At 25.8% G+C, this 24292-nt stretch overlaps 1 protein-coding gene across 1 annotated transcript; it reads left to right on the top strand.

The window, feature by feature from the left end:
* Positions 1-19594: 19594 nt before the first annotated feature.
* On the top strand, positions 19595-20222 carry LOC114165521 (gibberellin-regulated protein 12-like). The gene is made up of 3 exons (XM_028050124.1): positions 19595-19681; positions 19842-19872; positions 20041-20222. The coding sequence occupies exons 1-3, from the start codon at positions 19616-19618 to the stop codon at positions 20220-20222; spliced, it is 279 nt and encodes a 92-aa protein (XP_027905925.1). The 5' UTR covers positions 19595-19615.
* The last annotated feature ends 4070 nt before the right edge of the window (positions 20223-24292 follow it).

Here is a 24292-nt window from a genome sequence, read left to right as displayed (position 1 = left end):
ACATGGTGGTGGCCATGTGGAGGGAAGGTAACGAGTCTTCCACGAGGTGCATCGGTGTACATGGTGGTGGCCATGTGATGGAAATGGAGTAATTATCTGTGGGAAATGGAAGGATATTACATATGGTTGTGGCCATGCGGTATAAGGGAAGAGTTTGTGTTATTGTTATATTATTTGTATCGTTTATAAATGTATATGTATGTTTGGTGTATTTTTGTGTGTTTCATCTTTTAGCTCACCCTATCTGCTTGTGTTTGGCGATGATCGTGTACGCGGTACACGTGAGCAGGTGACGATGCAGGTGGAGTTGGTGACGTTTAGCTGCGGAGAGGGGATGATCATGGGATCTTTTTCTTATGTTTTCTTTATTTTATTTGAATTGGGTTGTAAAGGCTCATGGAATATTTTGGTTATAGTTGCAGTTTTGTAATTATGGATTTATTAATGAATTAATAAAGTTTTCAATTTCCCGTGTTTTGGGAAATGAGGTATTATTAATTGTAATTTAATTAATTACTTTATTTTATTTTATTAAATTAGTAATATCCTGACGGGATGTTACAGTTCAGGCTAAATTACATCCTTGTTTTGAGTCTTGGCTTCTAAGGAAGAAGTCAAGTCCTCACTAATAGATTGTTATACATTGGCTAGGGAAATATGTTGGTCAAAAGCTATCTTATACTTTAGGTCAAAATACTTCGTTGGTCCTCGTTTTTGTACCAAAATCTCAATTTGGTCCTTATATTTTTATTAGTCTCAATTAGGTCTGCATTTTTGTAAATGAGTAACAATTAGGTCCTTTTCGTTAGTAGGGAATTAACACGGTTAAGTAGGTGCCACGTGCCAGCTCCTCGTTTTCTTTTTAAATTTTTAATTTTTTTTTAAATATTTATGACACGTGTCTCGTCTATAGTGTGCCACATGTCAATCTAATATGGTGACACATGTCAAGTTATTATATGAATCTCAATTTGGTCCTCATATTTGTTAATTTGATTTGATTTCAGTCCCAAATTTTTTAAAATTTTCAATTTCATGCACTCCAAATTTAAACCAAATTTAACTTTTATATAATGTTATGATTATTTTTATTAAAATTGATATTTTTATTAAATATTTTAATAATATTTAGTTTATTTAATATTAAAATTTTAAATATATTTAATTTAATTTGTTATAAAATTGTTTTGAAATTTTACATTTGAATTTATAAAATTGTTATTTTTAAGTCAACTCTAAGATTCGTATAGAAACTGTTGATATATAATCATATTCAAATATTTCGAATATAAATTTATCAATCTATATATTTATAATTTTAAAATAAAATTTAAATTAAGTTTAATGTAAAATATAAATTTAAATAAACTTAATATTATTAAAAATATGTAATAGAAATATCACTTTTAATAAAAGTATCATCATTACATTTATATAAAAATTATATTTGGTCTAAATATGTAGCACACAAAATTGAAATTTTTTTAAAAAGTTTGGGACTGAAATCTAATCAAATTAACATATATGAGAACAAAATTGAGATTCATACAATAATTTGACTCGTGTCACCATATTGGATTGACACATGGCACCATATTAGATTGACACGTGGCATAAATATCTTTAAAAAAAATTAAAAAAAATCAAAAAAAGAAGGAGCTAACATGTGGCACCTACTTAACGATGTTAGTTTCATACTAACGGAAAAGACTTAATTGTTACTCATTTACAAAAATGTGGACCTAATTGAGACTAATAAAAATATGAAGACCAAATTGAGATTTTGGTACAAAAACGAGGACAAATAGAGTATTTTAACCTATACTCTACTAGGTTAGTAAACTCATATAGAGTGTCGTGGACTAGTGGGTGAGAATTGAAAGAGGTTCTTATGGCGAGGTTAAGGGTGGGACCCCTAATTTGGCCATGCCATAAGTAACTTACCTTATCCATAGGAAATTAATTTGTGTTGGTTAGGCCTAGTGGGGCCCAGGCCTTTGTCGCAATTCACTTTTATGATAGGTGCACAACTTCTTATATCTGAGTCAATGCATCGATCTGGATAATTGAGCCTAGAGAGTTTATAATTATACGTTTGGTATTTTTAAGAATATTTGAAATATGTTATTTTATGATGTGATTAGTTTAATTGTTATATGGTTATTTCTTTTATAAATTAGCTTACCTCTTATTTGTTGGTTGCATGTGTTGTGTTCCTCTTTTGTAATAATCACATTATTTGTGTGAGCAGATAGAGATACATGCACCTATTGATGTTGAGGAGTTAGTTGTCTGGGTGATGAGCGACTTTAGATCATGTTAGGTATAATATAGTAATAGGATCCTAGTATAGTAGCTTGAGAATGTATATAAGTGATATTACTATAGTCTTATCTTGTAAGACTGTGCTAATTTACGATAAACATTGGTTTATGTCTCTTCTAAATATTCTTAATAAATGTTTTATTTTAGTAGTATTAAACTATTAAAATGGGATGTTACATATATGGTCAATTATATGTGATTGTTTCTGAATTAAAAAAAATAATTTGTTTTACGTATAGGTCTTTTATTTTTTTTTTGTGTCTATCCAAATTATTTGTTTAGTCTTTCAAAGTCTTTTATCAAAATATTTATTTGGAATTGTTTTAAGGGGAGTTTCAATTGTTCCAATAAAGTGAAATTCATCTTTAAATGAGATGATTCTAAACTATAAATGAAACGCATAAATTACGATTATTTATTAATATATCAAAGATATTGCAAATAATACTCGTAAACACTTACATACACTCATAACTCTCAAATGGAAATAAATCATAACTCTTAAATCAAATTGAATTACTCAGCGATTTTTTTGATCTATATATAAATCCTTCACTTCTAGAGCTTTTACACATTCAATCTTTGTTCCATTCCAAAAACAAGAAACATTATAGAGTAAATAAGAGTCATGACTAAGTTTGTGTGTGCATTTGTTATCATCTTTGTCTTGGCTTTTGTAACTCAGTTTGTTTATGTGAGTCTCTTCTCAACAACACATTTTTTCCTTACTTCTTTACTATTTACATTTCTTCTTATTTATTTAAATTCATTTGAACAAGCTTAAGACGCTAAGTATATATCACAGTTTCAATCGCCTTCTTCAAATCTAATTTATTTTTCTTTAACATGTTTAGGGTGGTGGTGAAGGATCTCTTACCATTAAAGGTATTAATTTTAGTTCAACATTTGAAATATATTAGGCTTAATTAAATTTTAAGTTTTTTATAAAATTTGAATAATTTTAATTATGTTTGTTAAAAATTTGTATTATATATATATATATATATATTATTTAAATTCAAGTATATTGTCATAATTGGTTACATGTATTATTTCAGAGTGTCCTAAAGCATGTGACTATCGTTGTTCAAAGGCTAGTGGTAGGGAAGACTGTTTGTACTTCTGTAATTTGTGTTGTGACAAGTGTTTGTGTGTTCCATCAGGAACATTCGGTAACAAGGAAGAATGTCCATGTTATAACAACTGGAAAGCTAAGTCAGGAAAATCTAAGTGTCCTTGATTTAGCTTCAATTTTTTTTTTCTTATCAACTTTAATTCTATACTTTACTTTTCTTGTGATGTATGGTATTATACCTCAATAATTAAATAAATGTTTATGCTTCTTTTACTTTTCGTACATCTCTTCTTTTAATGCTCTATAATCTTTTATCTTTATATTAGTCTGTAAATTTCATTATTAGTTTACATAAATTGTGTAAATGGTGCTAAATTTAATTATGTATTTAAAATTATTTTTATTATGTATTTTCGTATGATATATTTTAAAATAATGAAACTGAAATTAATTAATTGATGTGGTATGTAATTCATGTAAAATTTAAACGCCAATGTTAAGATAATAAAATGTAAAATGTAATTCATGTGACTAAATCATTATTAATGGAAAATTATTTAATACTTTCTTCCCTTTTTAATAGTCCTATTTTAAAGTTCAATAAAATATCATTTTTTTAATTATAGTTACTCTTCATTTAATTTTTGTTTGTTTTTCATATGTACACTAACTATTATATGAAAATAAAAAATAGTGAAAGTAAAGAATTATAGCTATTTTTGTCAAATAAAGCAACTATTGCTTTTCTTAGATTTCACAGAATAATTTAACACAATTTGGCCTTTAATATTGTGATGATAAATAAATTAGTTGACCTTGTTCAAATTTATTATGATTTTGATGAAAAGTTCGATAAGAAGGTCAGAATATTAGCCAATACTATTTGGTTTTTAAAATTAGGTATGAAAATGTAAACGAACATGAGTATGTATATGTGTTATATTTCCATCTTTATTTCCATTCTTATAACTGTCTTCATCCTCATTTTTGTCTTTGTTTTAAATTACTAAAACGCTTATATAATTTACTACATAATTTAACAAACTTATTTTCACTATTTTATCATGTCCTTAGTTTCATTTTATTTGAAAAATCTCTTTTCTTATTATTGTCACACAAGTTTTCATTATCTCTATTAGCTCATGTTTAACTTTTTAATGTCCCCAAAGTACACTATTTCTTATCACAATCTTAATTATTTGTGTTTTATAAAGTAATTTTGTTTAAATGGTGTATTTCCCTTTAGGAGTGCAACTAGAGACCATCAAAATCGAATTTGGTTTCTCTACTTGATTTTGTTGTGATGTTTCTCTATTGTGTCTCCATAATATACTTTTGTTGTGTTGTTTTTCTACTGTGTCTCCATAATATACTGATTACTACTCATTTTGACATTTTAAAATATATTAAAAAAATATTTAAAATATCAATATAGTGTATATTTAATGCTCAGTAGAGAACAACACCCAAAAAATTAGTAGAGAATCTGGACTCATCAAAATTTCATTAAATATGGGTTGTTTTACTATAAAGGTTAAGTTTGAGTCTAAAACATGTTTTAGGTTTGACGAACAACATTTGAATATATTACTTTTAAAACATCAACAAACTATATAATTAAAAATCGACCTATTTAAATCTATTATTGAAGTTTTTTTTTTTATAAATCTTAGAATTAAAAGTGAAAATACGTTTAAATAATGAAAACATCTAACAATTCCATATCTAGGTGTAACAATTCCAAATAAAATCAATTCCATATCTAGGTGTAACAATTCCAACTAAAATCAATTCCATATTAAGATTTGTTACGAATGAGTATCAATACTCAATTAAACAACATGCTAAGTGTAACATCCCATTTTACCAACTTAAAACTAATAGATAATAAGACTTCATTATAATATTCAAAACAAGTAATCCAGTCCATAATGTATATTAATATAGTCTTACAAAAAGATAGGACTATAAAAATATATTAACTATACAAACCAACTAAAAATCAACAAAGCTTTATACATCGACTAACCACATACCACAGCTCCGCAAAATCTTAACAATGCATAGATCCAGATAATTGAGTCTAGAATTCTATGTTTGTTACTTTTTTGAATGTTTGAAATATGTTATTTTATGATGTAATAAGTTTAACTGTTATATGATTATTCCTTTTATAGACATGCTTACCCTCTTTTGTTTGTTGTTTGTATGTTTTTTTTTTCTTTTTGCAATGATCACCTTATTGGTGTGAGCAGATAGAGATATAGGTGCGAAGGCACCTCTTGAAGTTAAGGAGATAGTTATTTGGGCGATGAGTGGCTTTAGGTCATGTTAGATATAGTATTGTAATAGGATCCTAGTATAGTAACTTGAGAATGTATATAAGTGATATTATTGTAGTCTTATCATGTAAGACTGTACTAATTTACGATGTACGTTGGTTTATCTGTCTTCTGAATATTCTTAATGAAATGTTTTATTTTAGTAGTATTAAGATATTAAAATGCAATGTTACACAAATGGTGTAATACCCAAGAAAAATAATTGTATTTTCAAGAGTGGTAATTGGAATGGGGAGTATTATTTAAATTAATAAATAAATAATTCAATAGTGGTGAAGTGTAGCATAGTAGGTTGAAGCACTAGTCATGGGTCAATGGTTATGGATTCAATTCTTTATATGTGCATTCAATGGCGGAGCATCTTAAGGGTTGGGAGGGGCCATGCCCCCCCCCCCCCCCCCCCCCCCCAAGATTTTGAATTTTTTAAAAGTTATACACATTTTGAAATTTTTGAAATTTTTAAATTATAGGTAATATATTTTATAAATGGATGAAAATTAAATTGTTTGTCTTTTTATTTCTTTTATAAAATATAACCAATTAATGTTAATAGATAACAAAACATAAAATTAAATATATAAAGAATAAATATATTTAGGTTTAATTAATTTTTGGGTTACTATTTTTATCTAAAAATGTCAAGTTGGTCATTAAGTTTTTTCTAGTCTTAATTTGATCTCGACCTTTGAAAAATTGATGCAATTTGGTTATTCTCGTTAAATTTATTGAAGCGGATCAACGATTTTCATCAAGATTGATAGTGAGATTATGTTAATTACACCAACAAAACAAACTATTTTTATTTACAACTTTAATTTTAGTGAAAAAATATTGATCCGTTTCAAGAAATTTAATAAAAATAACTAAATTGCATAAGTTTTTCAAAATTCATAACCAAATTGAAACTAAACAAAATTGGAGGACCAACTTAACATTTTTAAACTAAAACAATAACTAAAAGAATAATTAAATCAAATATTTATTAAGATATTTTTTATGTCCTTTCTTATTATCTTCTTAGTTTTACAAAAATTGTACTCATCTCTCACTGTCATATTTTTTTTAAGAGAAAAGGTAATTATTTTTTCTCTCATTTCTCATTTCTCTTATTTATTTCTTGAAAAAAAGAAAAGTAATTATCTTTTATCTTACTTGGTAATGAAATATTAATTTAATAGTTAGCATTATTTCTTTTATCTCACGAGCCTTTGGTATATTCATTTTTTTATGAATATAAAAGAAAAATAATGTATTATGTGTTTTTTCATAACCAATTTTTATTTGTGACTTAACTATACTATATTTTTCCTTTAATATTTACGCTTCTCAAATTTTTTAGTAATGTATGATAAATTATTTTTAATATTATTTTGAAAAATAGGTATATTGATGAAGAGTTAAAGAATAAATTCATTATTCAAAAGTGATAAAAGTGAAGCTATTGGTGACGATGGAAACAAGATAGATTATATTTTTCACATTATACTAAAGATCAAATTATTCGGTCAGAGAAACCAATCTTTAAAACATTATACTAATGATCCAACAATCTAATGATTAAAGAATTATATTATTTTGCCCCCTCCAAAATTTGTGAGTAAGATCTGCCACTGTGTGCATTTGTATTGTTTTTATTTTAAATATTTTTTTATAATTATTTTTGAAAGTGTTTATGTGTGCAATTTGAGTTATATATATTGTATAATTTTATAATTTATTTTGAATGCATCACTAGTGTAAATAGTATTTGTCATGTTTGTTGTGGGTGTAGTTAACAAGATAAATATGATATTTTGTTTGGTTAGGAGTGGTTGTTTAGATCTTGGAGGTTGTGTTATCAAACATTGGCTAGAGCAAAAGGAATAAATATTTGGTTTTCTCTTTTTGGTATTTTTGTGGTCCTCTTAGGAAGATGGAAAGTTGAAGGCAAATTCGTTCAATATTTGTGTGGTCCTCTTAAGAAATTAGAGTTAATTGGAATTAACCTTTAAAAGGGAGAGCAAAATGTGTATTTTTTTCAAGTGTTCCAAGTGGTTTAGGGTAATATAAGCTTCAAAATTTTGTTAAGACTAGAAGAGAAAAGAAAGAGAGTCATCTTCTGGTGAAAAAAAATAAATTCTATTGAAAGAAAGAAATTGTGATCAGGAAAATTTCAGGTAGGGTGATCTATTTAGTTTTTTTTTTTTTTTTATGGGATGATGTATCCTATGAGATTTAACATATTGTTTTGTTTGGATAATGGTAATGTTGTTATTTTATTTTTTTTAATCATCTACACTTTGCAATGGGTTCATTGAGGTTGTAGATAAGGTGAGATAAAAGTGTATATTGTTTGGATATTTGTAGTTTTGAGTGAATATTTAAAAGTATCATGGCTTTTGAACTATTATAATATATTTAGTTTTTGGTAATGATTAAAACGTGGGATTGATGTGTTTGGTAGGGTAGAATCAATTTTAGAAGTTTCAGGTGTGGTAAAAAAACGGCAACTTTGTGATAAGTTAAATCATTCCATTGGTCCCTATTTTTATAGGGAAATTTCAAGTAAGTCGTCTTCTTTTTTGTCTCAATTAGGTCTTTATTTTGGAAAATTTGTTGCAATTAGGTCATTTCCGTTAGTAGTACACTAACAACGTTAACTATCTGCCACATGTCAGCATGTGATTTTTTTATTTTTTTTTATTTTTTATAATTTTTATAATTTTTATTGTTTTTTTATTTTTTTATAAATTTTTAAAAATAATAATAATAATAATAATAATAATAATAATAATAGTAATAATAATAATTGTCACGTGTCAAGCTGACATTGTGCACTATTGAATAATAATGTGGTAGTAACACTATCACGTGTCACTATTGAATGTAAAATTCTCAATTTAGCCTCTGTATTTTTTATTTTATCTCCATTTGGTCTCAATCTTTTAGAAAAAATGAAGCAATTTCACCCCTATTCAAATATATACAAAATTTAAAATTCAACCTTTATAGAAATGTCACAATAATATTTTTAACAAGATTAAGTTTTTATTTTACATTGAACTTTATTTAAATATTATTTCAAATATTTATATATCAATAATTTATAGGCAAATGTCAAAGTTGGTTTAAAAATAACAACTTTATAAATTGAATTGTAAAATTTTAAATAAATATATTTATTTTAAAGTATTATTAAATTTTTTTAAAATTTTATATTTGAATTTGTGAAGTTATCATTTTAAAAAAGAAATCTAACATTTATCTATAAATTATAGATATATAAATATTTAAAACAAAATTTATATAAAGTTCAATGCAAAATATACATTTAACTAAACTTAATTTTGTTAAAAATATCAATTATAACAAAAATACCATTGTAAAATTCATATAAAAATTAAATTTGGTATAAGGATAAAATTAATTTAGTTTTAGAAAAATTGGGACCAAATTGAGACAAAATAACAAATTCAGAGACTACATTGATACTTTTCACATCTAATAGTGACATGTGACATTGCTACTACCACATCACCTTGCCTCTACCACGTGGCACAACGTCAGTTTGACACGTGGCACAACGTTAGTTTGACACGTGGCAATTTTTAATTTAAAAAAATTATAAAAACAATTAAAATATAAAATATAAAAAAATCATAAAAACAACGTGCTAACACGTAACACATAAATAACGTTGTTAGTGTACTACTAATGGAAATGACCTAATTGAACCAATTTTTCCAAAATAAGGACATGATTGAGACAAAATAAAAAAGGGGACCTACTTGAGATTTTCATACGAAAATGGGGACCAATAAAATGATTTATCTTTATATATACCATACCATATATAGGTTACATTTTTTTTTCTATAGTTGGAATGGGTAATAGTTATAAAATATTAAGATATATATTGTTAGGTAGCATGCAATTGTATTCTATTTGGTTATAAACTTGGTGTGATAGGTTTGGTGTTTCGGAAAAGAATTTGGGTTGCAGAATAGTTTTCTTTTAAATGAAAAATTGTGGTTTTGAAGATGGTGCTTTGCTACCTTGTTTTCTGTTATTATGTGAAAATGTAATATATATTTATAGGATTTTAGGGGTAGGTGAGTTGATTTTGTTTTTACGATCTAATTTTTCTTTGATTATTAGGCATTATGAATTGGTATTTTATTAGTATATTATGGACAGTAAAAGAAAAGTGGGAGGTGATGGTTTGGTTTTTTAAAGATGCTAGCATCTTGTTTTCTTCGATGTTTTAAGAAATAACTAGTACGAGACCCGTGTGTACGCACGGTTTTTTTTTTGTTTTTGTGTTATTGTTGTTATAGGTATTTTGTTTAAATATTATATAATATATTGGTTAAAAGTTAAATTAAAGTATTGCTATTATTGATATAATTTATGTGGATTTGTAAATATATCATTTAGATTTTGGCTAATTATGACAATTTGCTTTATTATCTAATTATTCAAGATCATTAATTATGTTCATTATATATTAATATAATTCATAGTTACACAATACATGATTTATAGTTATACTTAATTTATATTGAAATATTGAAATGATTACATTTGAGAATAAATATGAAGGGTGTGGTTTTGGCGGCAATGTATAGTAATCAGGTGTCTTGTGAACTTTTGTTCCGTGCATATTACATATCGTTATTAAAATAAAATATTGGTATATTGTGAACTTTTGTCTCGTATAAAAGTATTGTCCACATATGAATAATCAATTTAAAGAAAAATGGAAAAACGCAAACATATTGTGAAATGCATTGAGTTATATATTTTATTGAAATGAAATGCATATGTACATATTGTTGTTAAAATAAAATATAGGAATATTGAGAACTTTGGTCTCGTGCAAAAGTAATGTTCACACATGAATAATCAACTTCAACAAAAATGCAAACATAATGTAAGATTGATGTTAACATTTTTAAACAAAAATAAATGCAAGTATTGTTATCAATGTAGACATTAAATTTATAATAACCAATTCTTGATGGGCACACAGTTTTTATTTTATTTTTTTAAAATGTACATTGAGTTGTATATTATATTGAAATGAAATACATATGTACATAATGTTGTTAAAATAAAATATAGGAATATTGAGAACTTTGGTCTCGTGCAAAAATAATGCCCACACATGAATAATCAACTTAAACAACAATGCAAACATAATGTAGAATTGATGTTAACATTTTTAAACAAAAATAAATGCAGGTATTGTTATTAATGTAGACATTAAATTTATAATAACTAATTCTTAAGTACACACATTTTATTTTATTTTTGTTTAAAATGTACATTGAAATATATTATATTGAAATGAAATACATATGTACATATTGTTGTTAAAATAAAATATAGGAATATTGAGAACTTTGGTCTCTTGCAAAAGTAATGTCAACACATGAATAATCAACTTAAACAAAAATGCAAACATAATGTAAAATTGATGTTAACATTTAAACAAAAATAAATACAGGTATTGTTATCAATGTAGACATTAAATTTATAATAACTAATTTTTGATGGGTACACACATTTTATTTTATTTTTGTTTAAAATGTACATTGAGTTATATATTATATTGAAATGAAATGAATATGTACATATTGTTGTTAAAATAAGATATAGGAATATTGAGAACTTTGGTATCGTGCAGAAGTAATGTCCACACATGAATAATCAACTTAAACAAAAATGCAAACATAATGTAAGATTGATGTTAACATTTTTAAACAAAAATAAATGCAACTATTGTTATCAATGTAGACATTAAATTTATAATAACTAATTCTTGATGGGTACACATATTTTATTTTATTTTTCTTTAAAATGAAAATATTATGATTATCCAATAATATTTGGATGTAAATTTGTTTGCGTTAAATTATAAAATTGACGTAATAATTTATGAGTCATATATGTATAATAATTATAGTTGTTAAAAATATAATTATAATTATATTTGATAATGACAATAATTATAACTATAATAATTATAATTATTATTAATAAAAATTATATATATATATATATATTTATTTATATTTATAAACTTTATAGTTTGGTAACTACTATTTTATCTAAAATTATTAATCAAATATTTAACCTCTAAATATATACAAACAAACTAAATAAGATGATATAATAGTTCTTTCAAAGTTCACTCTTAAATTAGTTGTAAACAAAAATACATGTAGATGTTGTTATCAATGTAGACATTGAATTTATAATAAAAGTTAAACATAATACAATAAATATGAAAGTATTATAGTAATTAATTTTTTTTAATATTCAATAAATAATAATATATAAAATAAATAAATAAAAATATATCTATAACAATATATAAAGAGATACCATCTTTTATGTCCACATTTTGTTATTCCAGTTTTACTCTTAATATTATTTTTAAAATTATAATATTTTATATATAACAATATATAAAGAGGAGACTGGTGCATATGCACAAATCATGTTTTTTATTTTTATTTTTTTAATTTTTAAAATAAATTTCATCATTATTATATATTAATAAAAACCTAATTTAAATGTTTATTTTTATCGTATTAGTTATATATAATTATTAATTCATTATTTTAGCATGATATTATTATATATCAATACGAAAGTCTTCTATGTTTATTCAGTAATATTGCTCATGTCTTTTGGTGAATAAAAGAAAATGTTGATACCATTTAATGCTAATTCAATAATATTGCTTCTAATTTTGTTCAATAGAGTAAATAAACTTTTTTTAATATGGCAATAAACTATGGGGAGTGAAAAAAATCAAATATTTAATTAAAATAAAAATTTATTATGATTACAAATTTAAATATAATTTAAATTTTTTGTATTGTATTAAAAAAATAATTAAGTTTGATTAAAGAATTTTGAATATTATTTTTAAATATTTAAATAGAATAATTATATCATATATGTCCTAAAAATTTTAATTAATTTTTAATGCATTAATTTATATATATATATATATATATATATATATATATATATATATAAATTTATAGTTTGGTAACTTTTAATTTTTATTACATTTCAATTTATGATGAATAAGATTTTCATAATAAAAATAGTACTATTACTAAAAGAGAAGTCCCTTGGTTCTCTGTCATGCAAAATTGCAAAGCATGCAATATATAGACGCAAAAAATTAAATAATTACTCCTATGATACATTATTATATCTTTATGCTGCAATAAAGGCATAAGTTTAAGAAGACACTCCTAAAGACATAAAATACAATAATAAAAATATTAGTGGTCCAATAGATTTAAAAACGTCTTTATTGAAAGTTGTGTTTTTATGAGTTGGAATTTAGTAATTTAGTAGTATAAAGATAGTTGCATTGTTTCATGAGCAGGCATAACTTGTACATTATTTTGGATTAGGTCTAATTTAGTATTACAAAGATAATTGCATTGTTTCATGAGTAGTCATAACTTGCACATTATCTTGGATTATGTTTATTTGCAATGCAATCGAAACAATTATAATCTTGGAATATGAAATATTATGAGCAAATGTAAATCATTTAATAAATATTTATTAATGAATTGGTAAATGTAAACAGTTTTAATCTTGGAATACGAAACCATTTACTGAATTTGTAATAATATATTAATTACTTGATTTATAAAATTATTTTATTTGGAATATGTTTATATTGAATATAAATTTTAATATAAATACTAAATAATATTTAGAAATAAATAACAAAAATAATTATTAATCAACCAAATTTGGAAATAAATTATTACAAAAACTTGGTTTGGTAAATTAAATATAAAAATGAAGTTTTCAAGTCTTTCTGAAAATGTATTTTGTGAATATCATTTTCAGGTTTTTTTTTAAGTGTTGGAATCCGAAAATGTTAAATGATGAAAGCGTGTGAGAGAGATTGAACAATGGGTTGGAGATGAAACAATAAATGGAGCAGTTGAAATATCTGGACCAGTGCAATAATGATTATCTTGAGCAGTGCAAATAATAATGAAAAAATATTTATACAAAGGTGCACCATATTCGGATATCAAGAGAGATTAATGAATTATTTTAATATTTAAATCCCAATCAGTTGAATCATCACGTTGATTCGGAGCAGTTCAAATTAATGGAGCGGTTCAATTATCCAGTGGTGCAATGATGATTATCTGGAGTAGTGCAAATAATAATTATAGAAATTTATTCAAACGTTTATTCAGAGTTCGTATTCATTATATAAACGTTATGTAAATACGTTTAAAAATCTTTTCATTGGAAGTCATGCAAGGTTTCTTGAGCAATGATAACTTTGGATTTTCAATGCGTGCAATCTTTCATATTTATCTTGAACAATGATCACTTTAGATTTCCAATGCAGTACAATCTTTCGTATTTATTAAATCTTGAACTTCTTGAGCAATAATAAACTTTACATTAAATGATTTTGGAATGCGTTTATTTTCAAAAATTAATATTTAATGTTTACGTTAAATGATTTTAATAAAAATTATTTAATAGCTAATATTTAATGTACGCTAGTGACATTTTCATTTCAAATTTACTTGAAAATATGTTTTAAATATTAATTCTAGTTTTTAAAGTAAACATATTTTATAAAGTTCTTTAACTTTTTTTATAATTAATTATAATTATTTCAAAATATGTTTAACATTTATTTATAGTTATTTAACATTTTTTATTTTCAGTTATTTGATTCAAGAATTTAACAATTTAATTAATGACTTTGTGAAAAGTATATAACATGAAAACAAAAGACGCATAACTTAATATGAAGATGTATAACTACAAATTTATAAGAAGTTTAAATTAAAATTACATATAAAGTACTAAACTTTAAAAGCAATTTAATGGATAGAGAACTTTGACATCTATGCTTCTTTTTTCACTTTCAACTTCAAAAAGAACTTCACGGTGATTCTCTGCAGATAGTTCATGAAGCAAACAAAACTTTTTCCACCTAGCTCCTTTCTTAACAAATGTTGGTCTTATGATCAATTTACACTGGACTTCACGGTCACTTTCATGTATGTTTTTTCGCTGTCAACTTCCAAACTAACAGAGTCCTTCTCCCTTAGTGAGTGAAGGGTAGAAAACTTTTTCCAGCCACAACCTATCTTCACAGACGTTGATGTTATCAACAAATTGCATTGGAAGAAGAATGTTAAGAGAAGAAGAAGAATAATATAACATTTATCAAATAAAACCTTCATTAAAAACATTATTAATAAAAAGTTATATAATGAGAAATAGAACTTTCAAGAGTCACAATTATTACTGCACTTTGTTAGTAAAAATCATTTCATAATTAAGAGTAAAAATAAAATAAATTAATCATTAATTAATAATAAAATGAAAGATTTTTCCAAGACAACTATGATTCAACCGATTTAAAAAATCTAAAGTACAAAATGAAAAGTAATTACATGTGGTAAAAGCAGAAAAGATCGGACAAAGCAAGAAAAACTTATACCTTTTTTGGTTCTTCAATAAGTTCATAAATGTAAAAGAAATATGGTAGAAGAAGACCATACTCAAGACCATAATGCTAGTAAAAAAATGTTGTTTAATCGCGTAAAAGAAAAGCTTTGGCCTTGTTTGTGTTCTTCTTTCTCTTCATGAATCTCAAAGAAAAACATTCATCAAACAGAGGAGTAGTACAAAGAAAAGTAGTTATATGTGGTAGAAGCATAAAAGATGGGATAGAAGAAAAAAAGCTTAGACCTTATTGGTGTTCTTCAATAAGTTCATTCAACCATTTCACAGAAAATCTACATGGATGTCCCATAAATCATTGATCCATCAAAGAGAAGAACAAAAACTTCAGCCTTTTTTGTGTTCTTCAATTGGTTAATCAATCTCACAGAAAAACGTCATTCGCCAATTACCAAGAAACAAAAAAAAAAAGAGTCAAAGAAAAAGAAAAACTTGTACCTCTTTGGTGTTCTTCATTCTCTTCATGAATCTAAAAAAAACCTTCATCCACAATGAAAAGTAGTTACATATTGTAGAAGCAAAAAAGATCAGAGCGAAGAAAAAAAGCTTACACCTTGTAGGCATTCTTCAATCAGTTCATTCAACTATTTCAAGAAAAATCTTCATGGATGTCCCATAAATAATTGATCCATCGAATAGAAGAACAAATGCTTTGACTTTTTTTGTGTTCTTCAATCTGTTCATCAAGCTCACCAAAAAAACATCAAATTGTTACATATTTTATGTTCTTCACGGTACTCATGAATCTGAGAGCAAAATATCAATCAAATAGAGAAATACAACAAAGAAAAGTAGTTAAATATGGTAGAGGAACAAAAAATCACTGAGAAGAAAAAAAGTTGTTATCTTTTTGGTGTTCTACACAATATTCATCAATCTGACATCCATCCAACAGAGAAATACAACAAAGAAAAATAGTTAAATATGGTAGAAAAACACAAAAATCGAAGACAAGAAGAAAAGTTCTTACCTTTCTGATGTTCTACACGATATTCATCAATCTGAGAGCAAAACATCCATCCAAAAGAGAAATATAACAAAGAACCTAGAGATCTTTGGCAAATTTTTTTTTCTGCAAAGCTTCATGTACGCAGCAAAATGAAATCCCTAGAGATCTTTTGCAAACTACTTTTCTGCAAAGTAGAGACATTTGAAAGCAAAGTTCAACCATGACATGTAGTGGGAAAAGAAAAATAACCTAAAAGCCCAGCATCAACTAAACATTTAACAAATAATCCAAGATCATTGCATGGATCAATCTGGAGTACCAAGATGACCTTTCAACAAAGAAACACGAAAAGAAGAAAAAATTAGAGAAGAAAGAAAAAAAAAGTAACGAATGAAAAGGAAAAAGTAGAACAACCTAGAGTGGTCGGAGTGTCATAGAAGAACCTTGAATAATGGAAGAGTGCACTCGTTGAAATCCAAAACCATGTTAACCTTGACGAACAAAACCCTCGATTATTGTTGGTTCTAAAGAAAAGAGTGTGGTTGATAAAACAAAAAGTGTGTTTTAGGGTTAGGAACTCAGAGGGTAGAAGATGGTCTGAGAAGTTTTTAACAACATGAGGATAAAAAGTTTAAGAAAGAGAGTGAGATGTGAAAGATATTTTTGAATTTTGAATAGAGTGGTGAGCGGAAGTTAAATTGAGAGAAGAATCACTTCAATTATTAAAAACCCAAAAATAAGGACACGTGTCACATATATAAATATGGACATTTACAAAATTTTCAAAACAGAAGCTGAAAAGAGAAAGAAAAGTGGATTTTATTGAAAAACCAAAAAAGAGGACAAATGTCACTCATTTAAATTGGGGTACTTGGGTAATATCCAGAGGTCATTGTTTTCTTATATTTTATAAAGCTAAGGGATTTAGGTTTAGTTTTGGCATCGGTAGTGTGAAGTTTTGTTAAGTTTCATGTAGCAAATGGATTAAGTGGTTGCTTGTATGTTATGCTGGTATTTTTTCAAAGTTGGGTGCCTTAAAACTCATAAAATTGTGTTGTTTCATGTTGTTTTTTCGTATTCTGGAAGCGTTTGGTGGTAGTTGGGCGAGTGGATTAGTCGCTGGGCGACTGCATTTTTTTGTCTGCATAGTTTTAGTAAATTTAAGTTTCCCGATTTGTTAACTGTTGGATTGAGCTAAAATTTTGACAGTTGATTAGTGACATGTGGTTCTTCAGTTTGACCGGTGGGATCATCTATTACAGGTATGTAGTTTAAGAAATATATCACGAAGTATTGCAAAATGCTGTTTTTCATATTCTAGGCGAGTGTGTTTTTCTAGTCTACACAAGTTTAGTAAAATTGACTTTGCTGACTCGTTAACGGTTGGATCGAGCTAAAGTTTGGATAGTTGGTCCGTAACATGCTAATCTTAGGTTTGACTGAAGGGATCGTCTATATGTAGTTTGAGAACTATGTCACGCAGTATTGCAATATTTTTGGTTTTGTGATGATAAATTTTGCTTTGGAATTTTGGTGTAAGAATTATGGTTGTGCAATGTGCTTATTTGGAATGCATTTGTAGAGTTTGGTATGATCATATATGTGTATTAAGGTATTATGTGTCATGATATGATGAAATTGCATGATGAATTGAGGTATGTTTGATCATGTAAGAAGTTATGATATGTATATGTGTACATATGTGATGAGACAATATGAATTCTCTGAAAGTTGTAAAGCTAGGATGATTCCTTTATCTAGAGGACTTTGTTGAGTAAGGGTAAAATGGTTTCTTTAAGCTATAAGTCTTTGGCATGAGCTTGTAAGAGTGCTCTTACCCAAGGATTTGTTGGGGTTGCTTGTAGTCTATGGAAAGCAGGGGAAAGGCCATTCCCAAGACATGTTGTTACGTAGAAAAGGTAGAGTGGTTGATTATGAGAGATTTTCATACAATTTGACATTACTTGGGGGTAATATTTTAATAATTATGTGCTGTGGTTTTGGAACATGTGATGGATTGTAATCTTGGTGGACATTATGCATATATTATATAATCATGCTAGGTGAGTTGTATGTTGACTTTATATAGCTATGCATTGTTTTATCTGGATAGCTTACCTTTGCATGTGTTTGGTTGTGGTTTTCACATGCGATGATCGTATAACTTGTGTTATACGAGAGTCGAGTGATGTTATAGATGGTGTTGATTTGGATGCACAACAATGAGGAGCTTGGGGATTGCATTGGGAAGGATTTTTTTATTTCTAATATTTTTGGAAAAATTTTATTTTAGAAATTTATAAGTCAAATAAGTTGGGACATTAGATATTCTTTAAATTGGAAAGTTTATTTTGATGAAATAAAGAATGTTTTTTTTTCTTAATTAGAATATTTCCTATGTAATTTAGTAGCACCCTAACGGAGTGTTACAAATGATCAATTATATGTGATTACCTCTAATTTATATATATATATATATATATATATATATATATATATATATATATATATATATATATACTTAGGATGCTACTAAATTTAGTATTTTTAAGAATATTTGAAATATGTTATTTTATGATGTGATAAGTTTAACTGTTGTATGGTTGTTTCTTTTATAAACTAGCTTACCTCTTATTTTTGTTGTTTGCATGTGTTGTGTTCTTCTTTTGCAAAAATCAACTTATTCATGTGAGCAGATGGAGATATATGCACCTCTTGATGTTGAGGAGTTAGTTGTATGGCTGATGAGCGACTTTAGATCATGTTAGGTATAATATAGTAATAGGATCCTAGTATAGTAGCTATAGAATGTATATAAGTGATATTACTATAGTCTTATCTTGTAAGACTATACTAATCTACGATAAACATTGGTTTATGTGTCTTCTGAATATTCTTAATAAATGTTTTGTTTAGTAGTATTAAGCTATTAAAATGGAATGTTACACATGGTCAATTATATGTGATTGTTTTTGAATTAAAAATAATAATTTGTTTTACTTTTTATTTTTTATTTGGGTGTCAATCAAAATTATTTGTTTAGTCTTTCAAAGTATTTTATCAAAATATTTATTTGGAATTGTTTTAACGGGAGTTTCAGTTGTTCCAATAAAGTCAAATTCATCTTTAAATGAGATGATTCTAAACTATAAATGAAACGGATAAATTACGATTATTTATTAATATATCAAAGATACAACTTATTGCAAATAATACTCATAAACACTTACATACACTCATAACTCTGAAATGGAAATAAATCATAACTCTTAAATCAAATTGAATTATTCAGCGATTTTTTTTATCTATATATAAATCCTTCACTTCTAGAGCTTTTACACATTCAATCTTTGTTCCATTCCAAAAACAAGAAATATTATAGAGAAAATAAGAGTCATGACTAAGTTTGTGTGTGCATTTGTTGTCATATTTGTCTTGGCTTTTGTAACTCAACTTGTTTATGTGAGTCTCTTCTCAACAACACATTTTTTCCTTACTTCTTTATTATTTACATTTCTTCTTATTTAATTAGATACATTTGAACAAGCTTAAGACGCTAAGTATATATCACAATTTCAATTGCCTTCTTCAAATCTAATTTATTTTTCTTTAACATGTTTAGGGTGGTGGTGAAGGATCTCTTACGGTTAAAGGTATTAATTTTAGTTCAACATTTGAAATATATTAGGCTTAATTAAATTTTAAGTTTTTTATAAAAGTTGAATAATTTTTAATTATGTTTGTTAAAAATTTGTATTCTATATACTTTTTTAATTTAAATTCAAATGCACTGTCATAATTGGTTACATGTATTATTTCAGAGTGTCCTAAAGCATGTGACTATCGTTGTTCAAAGGCTAGTGGTAGGGAAGACTGCTTGTACTTCTGTAACTTGTGTTGTGACAAGTGTTTGTGTGTTCCATCAGGAACATTCGGTAACAAGGAAGAATGTCCATGTTATAACAACTGGAAAAATAAGTCAGGAAAACCTAAGTGTCCCTGATTTAGCTTTAGTTTTTTTTTCTTATCAACTTTAATTCTATACTTTACTTTTCTTGTGATGTATGGTATTATACCTCAATAATTAAATAAATGTTTGTGCTTCTTTTACTTTTGGTAAATCTCTTCTTTTTAATACTCTATAATCTTTTATATTTATATTAGTTTGTAAATTTTATTATTAGTTTACATAAATTGTGTAAATGGTGCTAAATTTAATTATGTATTTGAAATTATTTTTATTATGTATTTTCGTATGATATATTTTAAAGTAATGAAACTGAAATTAATTAATTGATGTGGTATGTAATTCATGTAAAATTTAAACGCCAATGTTAAGATAATAAAATGTAAAATGTAATTCATGAAACTAAATCATTATTAATGGAAAATTATTTAATATTTTCTTCCCTTTTTAATAGTCCTATTTTAAAGTTCAATAATATATCATTTTTTTTTCAATTATAGTTACTCTTCATTTAATTTTTGTTTGTTTTTCATATGTACACTAACTATTATATGAAAATAAAAAAGAGTGAAAGTAAAGAATTATAGCTATTTTTTTGTCAAATAAAGCAACTAATGCTTTTCTTAGATTTCATAAAATAATTTAACACAATTTCGCCTGTAATATTGTGATGGTAAATAAATTTGTTCACCTTGTTCAAATTTGTTATGATTTTGATGAAAAGTTCGCCAAGAAGGAAAGAATATGAGCCAATACTATTTGGTTTTTTAAATTAGGTATGAAAATGTAAACGAACATGAGTATGTATATGTCTTATGTTTCCATCTTCATTTCTTATAACTGTCTTCATCCTCGTTTTTGGCTTTGTTTTAAATTACTAAAACGCTTATATAATTTACTACATAATTTAACAAACTTATTTTCACTATTTTATCATGTCCTTAGTTTCATTTTATTTGAAAAATCTCTTTTTTTACTATTGTCACACAAGTTTTTATTATCTCTATTAACTCATGTTTAACTTGTTTAATGTCCACAAAGTACACTATTTCTTATCACAATCTTAATTATTTGTGTTTTAAGTAATATTGTTTAAATGGTGTATTTCATTTTGAGGAAATATAAATATAAGTATAAATTTAATTAAATCAAATAGATTTTAAAATACGTATTAATTATTTTTACCCAATTTTAATATTTTTATATATTATTTCTTTCACAAAAAAATATCTTAATTTTAAGTGTTAATTGTGTAAATTCTTTCGATATATCCCGTGATGGATCTTCAATAATAATTTTGAGAAAAAAATAATACACTTAAAATTTATATATTTAATTAATATCAGTAATATAATAAAAATGAATACATTACACATATGTAGAGGGTTGTCTAGTTCCTTGAAATACTTTAGTTCATCAATAATTGAATCAAAACTCAAATTTTTAACTATTTATTTTTCAATGAAAATAATTATATTGTCGTAAAAAAAATTCATTTTCCATTTTATTTCGCAATATACCTTTGTTTTTTCAAAATACTATTTAAGACTAAAAAATATTTTATCATAATCGGTTACAATTAAAAATTGATTTTGAAAAAATACATAATGCAATACTTTCTGTTTTATATTCATTAAAAATAATATACAAAAGACTTATGAGATAAAAAAGAATGTTAATTATTAATCTAATATTTCATTATCTAATAAGACAATTTTTTTTTCAAGAATGAAAGAGAATAAATGAAAAATTAAAACAAGACAATGGGAGAGAAAAAAATATTTTAATAATTATTTTATTTTTTATTATATTTTATTATTTATTAATATTAAATGTTATATTTTATAAAAAAAAGAAGTAAAAAATACTTAATTAAATTTTCATTAATTTTCAATATTTTTAATATATGTTACATTTAATTTAAAAGAATTTAGGAACCATGGCTATCTTTTCCCTTTTATAATTTGCCTTTGGATATTTCTTTTTGATATTGAAACGTGTTTCTTTGCTATAGTTTTCTTTTATTATTTTATAATTTAATACATGAATGTTTATTACCCTTTAGGAGTGCAACTAGAGACCATCAAAATCCCATTAAAGATGGGCCTTTATACTATAAAGGTTAAATTTGAGTCTAAAACATGTTTTAGGTTTGACGAACAACCTTTGAATATATTACTTTTAAAACATCAACAAACAATATAATTAAAAATCAACCTATTTAAATCTATTATTGAAGTTTTTTTTTTATAAATCTTAGAAATAAAAGTGAAAATACGAAAACATCTAACAATTCCGTATCTAGGTGTAACAATTCGAAATAAAATCAATTTCATATTTAGGTGTAACAATTCCAACTAAAATTAATTCCATATTAAGATTTGTTATGAATGAGTATCAATACTCAATTAAACAACATGCTAAGTGTAACATCCCATTTTACGAGCTTAAAACTAATAGATAAGACTTTATTATAATATTCAAAATAAGTAATCCAGTCCATAAAATATATTAATGCCGTCTTACAAAAAGATAGGATTACAAAAATATATCATCTATACAAACCAACTAAAAATCAACAAAGCTCTATACATCGACTAACCACATACCACAACTCTGCAAAATCTTAACAATGCATAGATTCAGATAATTGAGTCTAGAGAGTCTAGAATTGTACGTTTGTTACTTTTATGAATGTTTGAAATATGTTATTTTATGATGTAATAAGTTTAACTGTTATATGATTATTCCTTTTATAGACATGCTTACCCTCTTTTATTTGTTGTTTGTATTTTTTGTGTTCTTTAGCAATGATCAAAAAAATCACGTGCTAACACGTGACACATAATTAACGTTGCTAGTGTACTACTAATGAGAATGACCTAATTGCAGCGATTTTTCCAAAATAATGACTTGATTGAGACAAAAAAAAAGGGTCCTACTTAAGATTTGCATACAAAAATGAGGAACAATGAAATGATTTAACCTTACATATACCATACTATATTTAAGTTACGTTTTTTTCCTATAGTTGGAATGGGTAATAGCTATAAAATATTAAGATATATATTGTTACGTAGCATGCAATTGTATTCTATTTGGTTATAAACTTGGTGCGATGGGTTTGGTGTTTCGAAAAAGAATTTGGGTTGCATAATAGTTTTCTTTTAAATGAAAAATTGTGGTTTTAGAGATGGTGCTTTGCTACCTGGTTTTCTATTATTGTGTGAAAATGTAATATATATTTATAAGATTTTAAGGGTAGGTGAGTTGATTTTCTTTTTACGATCTAATTTTTCTTTGATAATAGGGCATTATGAATTGGCATTTTGTTAGTAAATTATGGACAATAAAAGAAAAGTGGTAGGTGATGTTTTGGTTTTATAAAGATGCTAGCATCTTGTTATCTTCAATGTTTTAAGAAATAGAAACTAAGGGTTTTAGGTTTTGTTTTGGCATCGGTAGTGTGAAGTTTTGTTGAGTGCAGTGGATAACTTATTCTAAGGATACAAAATAGATTTTTTGTTGGTACCAAAACTTGAAAAAAATTGTAGAATGGGTCTTTGATGTACGTTCAATCATATGTTGTTTATAATAAAAGAAACTGGTGGGCAATGGCGATGAAATTAGGTGATAAATTGATAGGTGCAGAATTTTATGGTGCAATGTGAGTACAAACAACGAATAATTCTGTTAACTTTTGTTAAGAGCCATGAGTTAAGTGGAGTTTTCATTTAGCAAATGGATTAAGTGGTTGCTTATATGTTACAGAAGCATGTAAGGTTCAATTTGGATGGCGAACAAGGAAAGAAATTGAAATTATTGTGAACGGTGGTATTTTTCCAAAGTTGGGTGTCTTAAAATTCATAAAATTGTGTTGTTTCACGTTTTTTTTTTCGTATTCTGAAAGTGTCTGGTGGTAGTTGGGTGAGTGGATTGGTCGTTGGGCGACTGCATTCTTTCTAGTCTGCACATTTTTAGTAAAATTAAGTTTCCTAATTCATTAACCGTTGGATTGAGCTAAAATTTTGACAGTTGATTGGTAACATGTGGTTTTTCAATTTGACTGGTGGGATCATCTATTACAAGTATGTAGTTTAAGAAAT

Source organism: Vigna unguiculata, chromosome 10 (assembly GCF_004118075.2).
Source record: "Vigna unguiculata cultivar IT97K-499-35 chromosome 10, ASM411807v1, whole genome shotgun sequence".
NCBI classification, from domain to species: Eukaryota; Viridiplantae; Streptophyta; class Magnoliopsida; order Fabales; family Fabaceae; genus Vigna; species Vigna unguiculata.
Note: the sequence above shows the minus strand (reverse complement) of the source record. Positions and strands in the feature narration are given on the sequence as shown.